Below are 13,445 nucleotides of genomic sequence, written 5' to 3' on the forward strand. Positions count from 1 at the left end.
ATGAAGACAAGTAAACTTTGACTTTTGGTGAGAGGTCGTCTCCCTGCATACAAAGAACTTGCCTACTCCCACTGTTCAGTTGAGTTTTCAAGAGCAGCACAATTAAAATACGACCATAAAATGAAATCAGATCGAGCCCTATAACTCTAATCTATGTACAGAATTGATTCTAAAAAAAAAAAGGAATTTAGACTGGGTTAGGAAGTCTCAAAGAAAGAAACTGATTAGGTTTGCCCTCCAATTTTCTGTGCTAATTAAGCAAGAATATATGACATTATTATTTAGAGTTAGTATTACAGCAGTGCCCGTAACTGTAATAAGTGCCCCATTTTGCTGAGTGTTGTAAAAATACACAAAAAGACTTGCTTCCTGCTTCAATTGCTGACAACCTAAGAATACAAATGACCTCCAAAGGGAGAAGAGGAAAACAGTTAAATAAATACAGTTTCTATACACATTTACTTTTTTTTGGTTTTTATAAATAGATAATGCAAGATCTACTCATCCTCAACTGCCACTAACCTACCTATCACTAGCTCGCTGGTTGCTTTGCATTCAGAACAGCAATACAGGAGGGGGTTTAGCATCCAACAACAGCCTGCAAGATGCTCCTACTGAGCCCTGCTTAACTGGCATGAATACATTACTTATAGTGTTTAGAGAATATATCTGCAGCAAAGCCCTGATAGTTGCTTCACAAGTTTGCAGTGCAGGATGATGCCACTGAACTAGTAGAGCACCCTAAGGCAGCTCAGAAGTGCTCTAGGATTGAAAATACTGGGTACAAGGATGCTACCTGAAGCAAGCCTATTGTCTTGTTTGTTTCCTTTTTGGGGATGGAAAATACAGACCCAGTGAACACACATTTGCCCTGGGGTCTTCTAAAAAAAAAAATGGAGGGTCTTGTTCATTTTAGAATTAAGAAGTTCACTGCCCTCAAAGAAAAGATCTGCGATTGTTATTTGTTTCTCCCTGGAGATTCCCTAGGACTACAGCCAGGGAGACGACCTCATTGTCACCGATATAGCCACAGTACACACTGTGCTGTTAGACACATCCAGTGAAGCCTATCGGGAAGTGTGGGCTATCAAATGCCCCTCAGTCATGATGGCTCTCAGCTCCTCTCAATGGTCCTTGGTAGCTTGTCCAGAAACTAAGACAGCTTATTCCAGCTCCAGTGGAGAGGAGAGTGTGATAATTAGACACACACACACCTGGTGCCTGACTAATGAGTAAACCTTGCACAAGATAAGGTCTAGTTTCTTTGTGTCCGTCTCTAGGAGGTATTTGTTATTTTTTTACCTTTCCTTGACAGCAGCTACTACAGGCAAATGTGGTACTGAGAGGGAATAAAAGTATTCAAATCCCTAGTAAGGGACACGGCACCTTCTTTCTGCTAGCTTGGATGTGACCAGTATCAAGGCTGGTGTATGCCATACGTCATCTCTGGGCTCCAATGATCTTTCATTAATTGGCATGGGGAGCCTGTTGGGCAAGGAAGGGTGCAAGATATCCAGGAGCTCGTGGGATTACTGCTGCATTACTTCTAGTGGTATATCCACTATCTCTACCATGTGTTTAATGAGCTCTTGGAATAATTTAAGACCATCCACTGAGGAAGACTTAGAGGGGCCTACTGCCTCATCGGGGGAGGATGAGATCACAGCAGGAACAAGTTGTTCTTCCCCTTGTGGTGGTTGTTCCTCATCATTTTCCTCCTCCTCATTTCTTTCCAGGATCTGGGTCTTCACTAATTGGCCTGGCTGGGACAGTCCATATTGTGTCTTTGAAGGGGAGAGGGATCTAACCCTGCAAGGGGCAGATGATGCAGGCTTACACAAATACGGCTATACACCCCAATGAGTCCAGTAAAGACAGTGTTGATAGGGATATAAGAACTGAGGTGGGAGACACACAGGAGGGTACCAAGATAAATGTTTCTTATGAGTCCAGGTCTTCTCCTACTTTCCTTTATAGAATTCTCCCTTAAGTGCCTTCCTGGTTCCCAGTATGGTACCCCAGGGGGAAGGCAAGTGGGTGGGAGATGTGTCTAGATGGGGATGAGGAGAAAGAGTACACTTCCTCCAAGCAAGGGACCATTCTATCCAGAGTGCCCTGCATATAAAGGGAGAAGTTGGTACTGGAGATACCTCCCTGATTTGCTGTACCAACAGCGCAGTAGTTGGTGGCTTAGATATCACCATCCTCAGCCTCTCTAGGAGACACAGCTGTAATATCGGGCCCAAAGTCACTTGGTACTCTGTATGCTTTGGGTACCAAGACAGCAAGTATTGCTGGGTACTGAAGAACATGGTTCTGGGTACTGAGAGAAAGAACAGTCTGCAGATATGGTGGGTACAACTGGGGCTCTCCTAGTAATCTGTACTGGGGCACTTTATGGGACCTTTTCAGACTTTTGGCCCTTAGGAGATTGAGCCTGAGATGAGTCAGAAGTCTGATGATGCTTGTGTCTTGACTTGCCAGGCATCTGAGAAGGAGACATTGACTCATCCCTTCTCCCATCATTCCTGCTCATCGGAAGACTGATGCCAGAATGAAGATGGATAACTGGGGTCTCTTAATAGATATGACCCAAGAACTCAGGGGTGGAATCTCAGTTCACCAGGCCACTAATGGAGAGGAACTGATCAGAGGACCATGGACTGTTTTTTAGCTATGTCTCAGTGTCTGAGAAGGCGTTTTGAACTCTTGAGGAGGAACAACTTCTGGTGGGCTTCTCTAGCATTCTGATTGTGCTTAGAGAAAGACCAATATAGGGAATATTGCTTGGGGATATGTCCCTCTCTTAGGCAGAGCAGGCACTGTGAATACCAGTTATTATGCAGCATTGAAACGTAATGAGAGGCAGGTTTTGAACCCTGATGATTTAGCTTCTGCCATATTGCTAGCACCTTTTTTTTTTTTTTGGGGGGGGGGGGTGAGGAAGGGTAGAGGAGAAGGTATATGCCTACCTACATTGCAACTTATCTAAGAAAAATTATATATAAAATATTAGCCAACAGGCAATAACTATATGAACTAACAAACAACTAAAGTTGCTAACTAACACCAGCACAGTGCATAGGGAAGTGGACACTGCAGAGGTTCTGTCTCATTGCCACAAGCAGTAAAAATGAACTGAGGAACAGTTGAGCCTGCTCTTCCCTTTATGCCTTTGGACTAGGGGGACAATCCAGGACATCTAGGGTACAGGTACTGCCCAAGTGAATACTACTGACCTAAAGAATCTAATCTTCCATTTATTGGACACATGCACCAAGAGTGGAACCCATGTGGACAATCACTCGAACCTGCAGCAGGAGCTCAGCAATGTTGTAGCCTGGGTTTCCTTGGCTCCCCTCTCCCATCCCAGTCACTTTGGTGAGAGAATTCCTCTCCCATCTTCACAGAAGGAAGAACAGCTAGGTTTGGGGAGTAGAGCCAGGCAAATCCATTTTGCCACTTAGTTAAGCTGCCACAGTGGCTGCTCTCTCTCACTGCTGCTGGGAGCAGGAGATCAAAGGTCAGGTGACTACTTTGGTGGTGGCTCATTCTGCTTCTTCTGAACTCCATAGACTCATAAACTTTAAGGTCAGAAGGGACCATTATGATTATCTATTCTGACCTCCTGCACAATGCGCCACAGAATCTCACCCACTCTCTCCTGTAACAAACCCCTAAGCTATGTCTGAGTCATTGGAGGTCTTCAAATCACGATTTGAGGACCTCAAGGTGCAGAGAATCTCCCAGCAAGTGACCTATGCCCCACGCTGCAGAGGAAGGCGAAAAGAAGTCCAGGGCCTCTGCCAATCTTCCCTGGAGGAAAATTCCTTCCTGACCCCAAATATGGCCATCAGTTAAATGCTGAGCATGTTGGCAAGACTCACCAGCCAGCACCCAGGAAAGAACTCTCTGTAGTAACTCAGATCCAACCCCATCTAAACATCCCATCTACACACTGCTATGGCTGTATTATTTTTACAACCTGAGAGGCAGGATAGAGAAATTAAAATTAGGGCTGTCAAGTAATTAAAAAATAAATCACGTTAAAAAATAAATTGCAATTAATTGCACAGTTAAACAATAATAGAATACCATTTATTTAAATATTTTTGGCTGTTCTCTACATTTTCAAATATATTGATTTCAATTACAACACAGAAAACAAAGTGTACAGTGCTCACTTTATTTTTTATTACAAATATTTGTACTGTAAGAAAGAACCAAAAGAAATAGTATTTTTCAATTCACCTAAGTACTGTAGTGGAATCTCTTTATTCATAGATTTTAGGACTGGAAGGGACCTCGAGGTCCCTTATAATTAAAGTTGGAATTACAAATGTAGAATTACGTACAAAAAAAACCCTGTACTTAAAAACAAAACAATGTAAAATTTTAGAGCCTGCAAGTCCACTCAGTCCTACTTCTTGTTCAGTCAATTGCTCAGATAAAGAAGTTTGTTTACATTTGCAGGAGATAATGCTGCCCGCTTCTTGTTTACGTCACCTGAAAGTGAAAACAGGTGTTTGTATGCACTATTCATATGTTCCTTCATGCTTCAATCACCATTCCAGAGTACATTCGTCCATGCTGATGACGGGTTCTGCTCAAGAACGATCCAAAGCAGAGAGAACCAACGCATGTTCATTTTCATCATCTGAGTCAGATGCCACCAGCAGAAGGTTGATTTTCTGTTTTGGTGGTTAGGGTTCTGTAGTTTCTGCATCAGAGTATTACTCTTAAGACTTCTGAAAGCATGCTTCACACCTCGTCCCTCTCAGATTTTGGATGGCACTTCAGATTCTGACACCTTGGGTCGAGTGCTTTAGCTATTTTTTAGAAATCTCACATCACTCCAATTCTCCCTCAAGGAGTTCAGTCCCAAATTTAATTAATGCATAATTTTTTTAATGAGCATCATCAGCATGAAAGCATGTCCTCTGGAATGGTGGCCGAAGCATGAAGAGGCATACAAATGTTTAGCATATCTGGCATGTAAATAACCTGCAATGCTGACTACAAAAGTGCCATGCAAATGCGTGTTCTTGCTTTCAGGTGACATTGTAAATAAGATGCAGGCAGCAGTATCACCTGTAAATGCAAACAAACTTGTTTGTCTTAGCGACTGGCTGAACAAGAAGTAGGACTGAGTGGTCTTGTAGGCTCTAAAGTTTTACATTGTTTTATTTTTGAGTACAGTATATAAAAAAATTCTCTACATTTGTAAGTTACACTTTCATGATAAAAAGAGACTGCACTACAGTACTTGCATGAGGTGAATTGAAAAATACTATTTATTTTATCATTTTTACGGTGCAAATATTTGTAATAAAAAATATAAAGTGAGCACTGTACATTTTGTATTGTGTTGTTATAGAAATCAATACCTTTGAAAATGTAGAAAAACATCTGAAAAAAGAGTGCTCTTGACTATAGGCGCTGTGCTCAGAATCCCCTTCCCCCTCAACAAACAGACTCTTTGCAGGACACTCTTAGACAGCCAGTTTAAAGGTGTGGGGGGGGTGGGCTGGGCGGAGCTTTGGTGCATTCAGACATTTGTTTTCTGTTGATTTTTTCTTCTTGGAAGATTCTTGCTTCTTCTATACTCTCAGATGTGGTTAATGAGAAATTTATTTGTGCATATGCATTGTATGGCATTACAGCTATACAGGTTTCAGTATTATCCCAATTAAAATATAAGTTACAACATTTTTGCTTCAAAAGCAACTGCTATCTTATTCAGTGTAAAGCTCTTAAACAGTATTGCGTGGTTAGAAATGCCAACAAATGCAAAAACATGCATGGAAGACCGTTATCCTCTGGGTCTACCACACATGGTTCATACTTAATACTGGGCTCTACTGACTTCTATACCTCCCTCTGCAATCCTCACACTCCCCACTCCCACAAACAACCTGTACACCAGCCTCCACTTCCTTTTCACCTAAGACTAGTCACTTCCCATTATGCTCCTAAATATCCTCAATTAAAAATATATATATATATAAATAAACACAGGTTTGTCAACTCACCAAAATAGAAATTATGCCTTTGAATTTCTCTTCCACCAGATCACAAATGATTTTGTTATTGAAATACTGGACAGCTTCCCACTGCCATTCACAAAGAGACACACACAATTAAAGACTGATTAAAGATCTTGATTCTGCACTGGAAGGAAACAGTCTGAGTGATCAGTGTATATCAGAGGATAGAAAATATTTAAAACAGTCTTCCTGAGGCCTGCATGTCAAGTATGAAAGATATATTTCTTCCATAAATACACATTTATTTTTCTGATCCCTGGGTTTTTTGTTTGTTTGTTTTGCCAGAGAGAGGGTGAACATCTTTGTCCCATCACAGTCAAAAGGAAAGGGGAAACCTATGCAACCAAGCTCTTTATTCTGAAATATGGCTGGAGTGGACAGTGTCCCTCTCTAGATGAAGTCTAAGTCAAATACACTAGGCAGTTGCAACTAGAAATATAAAAGCTTATATTACGGAACTAAACTAATACACAGCTGGGATTGTTGCTCCTGCTGTGCATACGCCACACAAAAAGACTGACTATTCCTGAAACCAAACCCCCTAAAATGAAATATTTATCTTCGTTCCAGGTCATCACTGAGTCACATCATCACAGTTTCTCATCTTTCATTCAGATTTGTGAAAGGTAGTCTCCCTAACTCAAAGAGCAGCCAATCTCTGTGGTTGCTGCTCTGAAATAGGTCTCCAAATTCTGAACACAAGATTCAAGGGAAAGAACCTCTTCAGAAACTGGGAACCAGGCCATTCACAAAATATATTTAGTTGGTGGTAGTAACAAAAAGGTGAGGGAGGAGCAAAGGAATTTCTAAACGGATTTCTTACAGCATCCTTATTCTCCTATCCATCTGGGTTCTTCTATAGTACCCATCAGTGAAGCATCTGAGTGCCTTTCAGCCAGCACCAGGTACCTGCACTGAATCTCCAGACAGTAAGCAAGCAGAGAATCCACCACAGACGCTTCTGCTATTTCTTAATTATATGACTGCATGGATCCCAACAGTAGCACATAAAGGATCAAACAACTCAATTACCATTCTGCCCCTCTTACAAGTCTGGCTTGGATGTCTGAAAGGCAGGAGTTTGGGTTTTTCTGAAGCAAGGCAAGAAGAAAACATAGTAATTTTCCAAAAATAAATTGGTAGGATCTACGTTTTCTGGCAGCAAAATGCCAAAGGGCCACAATGTTATGTCACATTCTTGACAGGACAAGAATTTATGGGCTAATTCTGATGTTTGATAGCCTCAAAGTTACAAATATCATAGCTGTGAGCAAAACTGCAAGACTTTCAGTGCCAAACACACAGTTTCTAACCCAGCAAGCTAGAAGACAACTTTCCTTAGCTGAGAGCAGCATTAAGATTTTTATGCATTGTATAGACAAAGGACTACAGAACAAGATAATCACTAATGCTGGAACAGGACTAGTTCTAATCTGAATGGGTTTTGTTTGAATAAATGCTATCACCTGTGAGCAGGTGATTGCATGTGCAGAAACAGAGCCCAGTTTGAAGCCCCTTTTGTATGAACCAGTTCTGGTGGATCACACACCGACAAATACGGTAAAAATTTACTTCCAAATTCTTGGTTTACATACTGTGAGTTATTATCAGCTCCCTTTAATAAACTGGCCTCTCCCAATAGGAGATGCTACAGAGGAAACAATACAAAAGGAGGTCTTGGCTCTTACCGCTATGCCTTCTGACTCATACTCCTCTTGTTCTGATTTTAGTGTAAGTTCTATGAAGAGCTGCTGCAGTTTTTCATTACAATAATTAATACAAAACTGCTCAAAGCTGTAAACAATCAGAAAGAATTAGTCATTCCCACACTATTTCAGTAAAACAAAGTCTGCACCATTTTGGTCGAGCACCATGCATAATCTGGGTACAAATCAAGAGATCCAGAGACTCATATGAGCTCTACAGAGATGAGCCAATTAATAGCCAGATTTGCCCCAGAAGAGGGAGAGTGCCATCAGAGGTACGCAAGGAGGAAGGTGGGTATAGCATATATAAATAAAGGCCTAGCTAAACTAAAAATCCAACAATGGATATCTGCCATAGTTAGGTTACAGGCTCCAATATAATTCCATAAAATAATTCTATATTGTGCTCTCTCATTCACACTACAACAAAAATGAGTTAGACGGAGGACACCCAGACCCATACCCATACCACATAACTGCATGCAGGTGTGATTACAGCTATCATGCAGATAGGCTCCAAGATGGGCAAAAATCAGTTTTGCATCCTTGAAACATTAAGATGATAAATAGTAGTGAATGCTGAGTTCTAGCAGGGTCCCGACTTGGCACAGAGGTCCCTATGTAGAGATGTTAAGACTAGGCCTCTCGCTCAGAAGGTTTTGCCTACTACTAGCAGCTATTTTGTTGATTTCCTAAAGTTGACATCTAATCTCATGTTACATAAACCTCTCCTATTAAAAGAAGTGCCAGGCATGGGGAAGCCTATTATTCTAATATTGAGGGAAGGAAACAAAATAACAGGATTAAATCAAAGGAAACAAGGTTATTCAAAGTTCAAAAACAGTGAAGTGAAACAAACCTATTATGCTGGAAAACCTCAAATCCATAAATGTCAAGCAGCCCTAGAACTGTTGCACTCCTCCAGCCTGGACATTCTGCCCCCTGTAACAAAGACACAGAATACTCCGTCACATTTGGTGTAGCTTTAATCATTAGGTTCAGAGCAGTCATGAACCTCCACTGCTATCTTCCCATAATATTCTACTGTCTGGTCCTCACTCCTCTCAGTGAGAGAGGAACGCAGTCAGAAAATAATTGTTCAGTATTGAACTGAACCCCTTCTTCGCTTCCTAGTTCAGCAGTTTGAACTCGCTCTTCCCACCCACTCAGTAGCACAGTCGTATAGTATGATAATGGGAGTGCCAGTGAGAGATAAATTTACCTTGTAGGCAAGAGACTTGTTAATCTTATTCACTAGCCAGGAAAAGGTGCGCCCATATACTGCCTTGGCTAGAGCATCCCGTGCATAGGCTGCCTGCTCCAGATTCAGAGGACTGACCAACTGTATGTGGAAGGAGAAGAGACAAATTCAAATAACCAGTCCACTGAGCAATGCACTCTTCATAACACAATACTAATAACTAGCTGTGCACACATCACAATCTCCCAGAGGTACTGATTACTAGTTAGTCACAAGTAGGTTACATGAGACCAAGAAATATAGAGACAGTTTCCTCTCAGACCTGTGAGAAATCTGTAACCAGAAGGAGAACTGTTTAACCTGATTACAAAGCAGACCATATTAGTTAGCTTCAGTTCTGGATGTCTCCCAGTTCGCCAGCTCATGTTCTCACCTCTTCCCCTTTTGCTATGATCATCTTGTGGATCAGTGCTTCCCGGAGCACAGAGCCCTCAACCCCCAGAAGCTGCAAACCACCAAAAGAAAAACTCAATTAGAGAAAGTATTATTAATTTCACATCTGTTTTAGAGAGACATTAGAAACTTTATACCCATAGCTAATCAAGTCCTGCTCTTCACTGATTAACACATCCTGTCCACTGCTGAGATTCACAGTGGTTCACTCCTCATTCGTGGCACATGCACTCAACAGTAAGATAGGGTGACTGGACATTACTGGTTTATTTGGACCATTCCAGCAGAGTGCACAGAAAAAAAATCTGTTACCCATGTTTTGTAACTGTTCTTTGAGATGTGTGTTGCTCATGTCCATTCCATTCTAGGTGTGTACATACCCACGTGCACAGTCAAGAGACTTCTGCCTTAGCAGTATCCACACGGTCAGCTCTGGCGCCCTCTAGAGTGCCATGCTCATGCATCGGTATATCAGGTGTTATCAGCCCTACGCCCTCTCAGTTCCTTGAACAATCTTGCCCTGCAACTGGGACCGAAAACCTTGGCAGGACAGGTAAACTGCCCTGAGCTCCTTGGCTTTTATGTGAAGGGAGAAATCAACCCCTGACAGCAGCCTTGAGTACTGAGATTCTCCCAGTGGGCTCCCCATCTGAGGTCCAAAGCATCGGTCACCAGAGTCAGCAACGCGGACGAGCCCGTAAAGGAAACTCCCTGCAAGACCAACACAGGGTCCAGCCACCATGCCAGAGATGCCCAAATGTGGTTCAGCACTTTGACTACCAAGTCTAGGTTGTGTCTGTTGGGGGATGTACTCTGATGCCAACCATGCCTGCAACAGCCGGAGATGGAGCTGGGCACATCAAACCACATAGGTGCAGGCCGCCATATGACCTAACAGCCATAGACAGGTATGGGCGGTAGTAAGGGATGATCCCTTACACGGGATGATCCCTTACACAGGATATTACAGCCGACATGGCTTGGAAGCGGGACTCCGGGAGGAATGCCCTTGCGGGGTGAAGAACTGCTTCAATGAGCTCTATCCATTACACTAGTACAAGGGTAGACTTTTGCGTGTTGGCTAACAGGCCCAGGTCACGGTATGTGGCTCACACCAGATCAAGGCTGCTCTGCACTTGATCCTGTGATCTGCCCATGATGAACCAATCATTGAAATAAGGGTATACCTGAACCCTCTGGCATCTCATGTAAGTGGCTACTGGGGCCATGCACTTTGTAAAGACCTGCGAGTTCGAGGAGAAGCCAAAGAGGAGCGCCATAAATTGGAAATGGCATTGGCCTAAAGCATAGGAACCATCTGTGTCCCAGGAAGATCGAGATACGGAAATAATCATCTTTCAAATTGAGAGTGGCACACCAGTATCATGGAGGCCACAGAGTACAGGGTATCATGGAGGCCACGGACGCCATGTGAAACTTCAACTTTTCGAGGAATATGTTGAGCCACAGCAGGTCCAGAATGTGACGTAGGCTCCCTTTTGTCTTTGGTATCAGGAAACAATGGGAGTAGCACCCCTTTCCCCTTCATTTCCTGAGGGACCTCCTCCACTGCCCCCAGTTGCAGTAGGTTGTTTACCTCCTGAACAAGGAGTTGATCGTGAGAAGGTTCCCTGAAGAGGGATAGGGAAGAGCAGGGGTGGGAGGGAAGGGCAGCTGTAAACTGGAGAGCGTAGCCTGATAACACTATGTCCAACATCCAGTGGTCCAAGGTGACCTTCGACCAAGCCAAAAACGGAACGGGCAGAAGCAGTTTAGGAAAAGGGAAGGGCAGATCCGATGCGCTGACTGGTGTGTTGCTCCCAAGCACACCCTCAAAACAAGTGCTTTTGGCCCCTGCGGTGTTTCACTGGGCTAGGTTGACAGGAGAGCAGGAGGAAGAAGGTCAGCGGCAGGTAAACCCTGTATCTTTCCTTCCTGCAGGCCCCTGCCAAGTCAGTCACTGCCTTGGCAGCAGAGGAGGCTGGAACGATGGCCTGGAAGCCTGAGGTGTATGCATCCCCAGTGAGCGGAGGGTAGCCTGAGTGTCCTTCAGGCCATGCAACCTCACGTCCATCTGGTCAGAGACTAATCCGACACCATCAAATGGCTGGTCCTCAATTGAGGCCTGCATCTGCTGGGACAGGCCAGCAGTCTGGAGCAAGGAACTGCACCTCACGACCACCACCAAGGCCATGACCCAAGCAGCTGAGTTGGTTGCATCCCAGGCCATCTAGAGGGAGCACCGGCCTGCCACAGTGTCTTCCCTCCACCAGAGACCCAAACTCTGAGGCTGCCTCTTGGGACATGGAGTCCTTGAATTTTGAGGAGGGTACCCACAAGTTAAAACTGTAACACCCCAAGAGGGCCTGGTGGTTTGTCACCTGAAACTAGAGGCTGGCTGTGGAATAAATTTTGCGACCAAACAAGTCCAGTTTCTTTGCCTCTTTATTCTTGAGTGTAGAACTGACCGTCCCCTGCTTATCCTTTTCGTTGGCTGCCAACATGACCAATGATCCCAGGACAGGTGAGTGTACAGATATCACTGGTCTACAATTTTTGAGAAGTTGTCTGCTTCAGAGATAAAATGTGATATTTATTATGTATTTTGATGTGCTGAATTCAAATATGACAATTAAAACAACTGGCTACTGTTTCTAAGATATTTAAGTTTTTACATTTTATGTCTATGTATATTGTCTAGATAGAGTTTTAATCATAAATTGTAAACCTAGGTCTTTTCATGTGTTTATGGTTGCTTTACATGATAATATTTCACCTGTCCTGTTTAAGTAACACTTTAAAAATCAGCAGAAGAGTTATATAAATAAAATTTATGATGAAACAAAAGGCAAAAAGAACTTATGTACATAGTTTAGTCCTATTCAGTGTCTACTCGGCACTTCTTAGCTTGTCTCTTGTATTCATTAAATGGAGCATCTCTTGTCACTGTCCAGCAATAGTCTGCAAGCATTGATGGGCTCCATTTGCCCTGATAGCCTGCCAGGAGATTCCACTGCTGTAGTCTGGAGCCCAACACCTCTGCCTTACTCTTGGGTAGTTAAAATCCCTGACAAGGTCAGTCAGTTCCCCTTGTGTTATGAGGTGTGGTTCAGAGGAGGAGGATGGGAGAAAATATGGGTCCTGTGACATTGATGGTTCAGGACCAGAAGTTTCATCCTCTTCCTCTTCCTCATCCGACTCAAGTGAGAATGATTCTGGTGCATCAGGAACCGGCAGTCCTTCTCCGTGGGGTACTGGGCATATAGCTGATGGAATATTTGGATAATGCACAGTCCACTTTTTTCTTCTTTGACACACCTTTCCCAATTGGAGGCACCATGCAGAAGTAACAATTGCTGGTATGATCTGTTGGTTCTCTCCAAATCATTGGCACTGCAAAAGGCATAGATTTCCTTTTCCTGTTCAACCACTGGTGAAGATCTGTTGCACAAGTGTTGCAGCATATGTGTGGGGCCCACCTCTTGTCCTGATCTCCAATTTTGCAGCCAAAAGAAAAGGCGATAGGCTCTCTTAACCATAGTAGTTATACTGCACTTTTGTGATGCAAAAGTCACTTCATCACAAACATAGCAGAAGTTATCTGCACTGTTCACAGAAGTACGAGGCATCTCTGCTCACTTTGGCTAAACAGGAATGTGTCCCTTTGCAAAATCAAACACTGACAAATAAGAGAGCATGACACTGTATGATTTCTAGAGCCGATATAGGGCAATTTGTTCAGCAGAGTGATGTAAGCTTCGTTATGATTGCATCATCCATGACTTCTAGGAATAACATGATGCAATTCATATCATGTATGATGGAATACCAGCTTCAGATCGCATCATTCATTGTTTTGCCTAAAAAGCAAGTACTGTCCAAACCCAGTCATAGATTTATTCATAGATCCAGTCAAAGATGTATTTTAGTCATTTCTGGTTTAAATTGAGATCCCTTTCCTTTATAACTCACTTATCCTCCGCCATTCCCAAGTCAAGGGTCGTATATACTGACCCAATAGCATATCTTGAAAACTAG

At 43.0% G+C, this 13,445-nt stretch overlaps 1 protein-coding gene across 3 annotated transcripts in view; it reads right to left on the bottom strand.

The window, feature by feature from the left end:
- The window catches only part of MYO1C (myosin IC), a 143,953-nt gene that overhangs the window by 43,868 nt on the left and 86,640 nt on the right, over positions 1 to 13,445 (bottom strand). For all 3 annotated transcript variants that reach the window (XM_030536234.1, XM_030536236.1, XM_030536235.1), the window contains exons 9-13: positions 9,388 to 9,459; positions 8,976 to 9,095; positions 8,613 to 8,695; positions 7,736 to 7,841; positions 6,033 to 6,113 (exon numbers count right to left, since the gene is read on the bottom strand). In XM_030536234.1, the coding sequence (XP_030392094.1) occupies positions 6,033 to 6,113; positions 7,736 to 7,841; positions 8,613 to 8,695; positions 8,976 to 9,095; positions 9,388 to 9,459 (462 nt within the window). The remainder of the gene's footprint in view (positions 1 to 6,032; positions 6,114 to 7,735; positions 7,842 to 8,612; positions 8,696 to 8,975; positions 9,096 to 9,387; positions 9,460 to 13,445) is intronic.

Source organism: Gopherus evgoodei, chromosome 17 (genome assembly GCF_007399415.2).
Source record: "Gopherus evgoodei ecotype Sinaloan lineage chromosome 17, rGopEvg1_v1.p, whole genome shotgun sequence".
In the NCBI taxonomy this organism is placed as follows: Eukaryota; Metazoa; Chordata; order Testudines; family Testudinidae; genus Gopherus; species Gopherus evgoodei.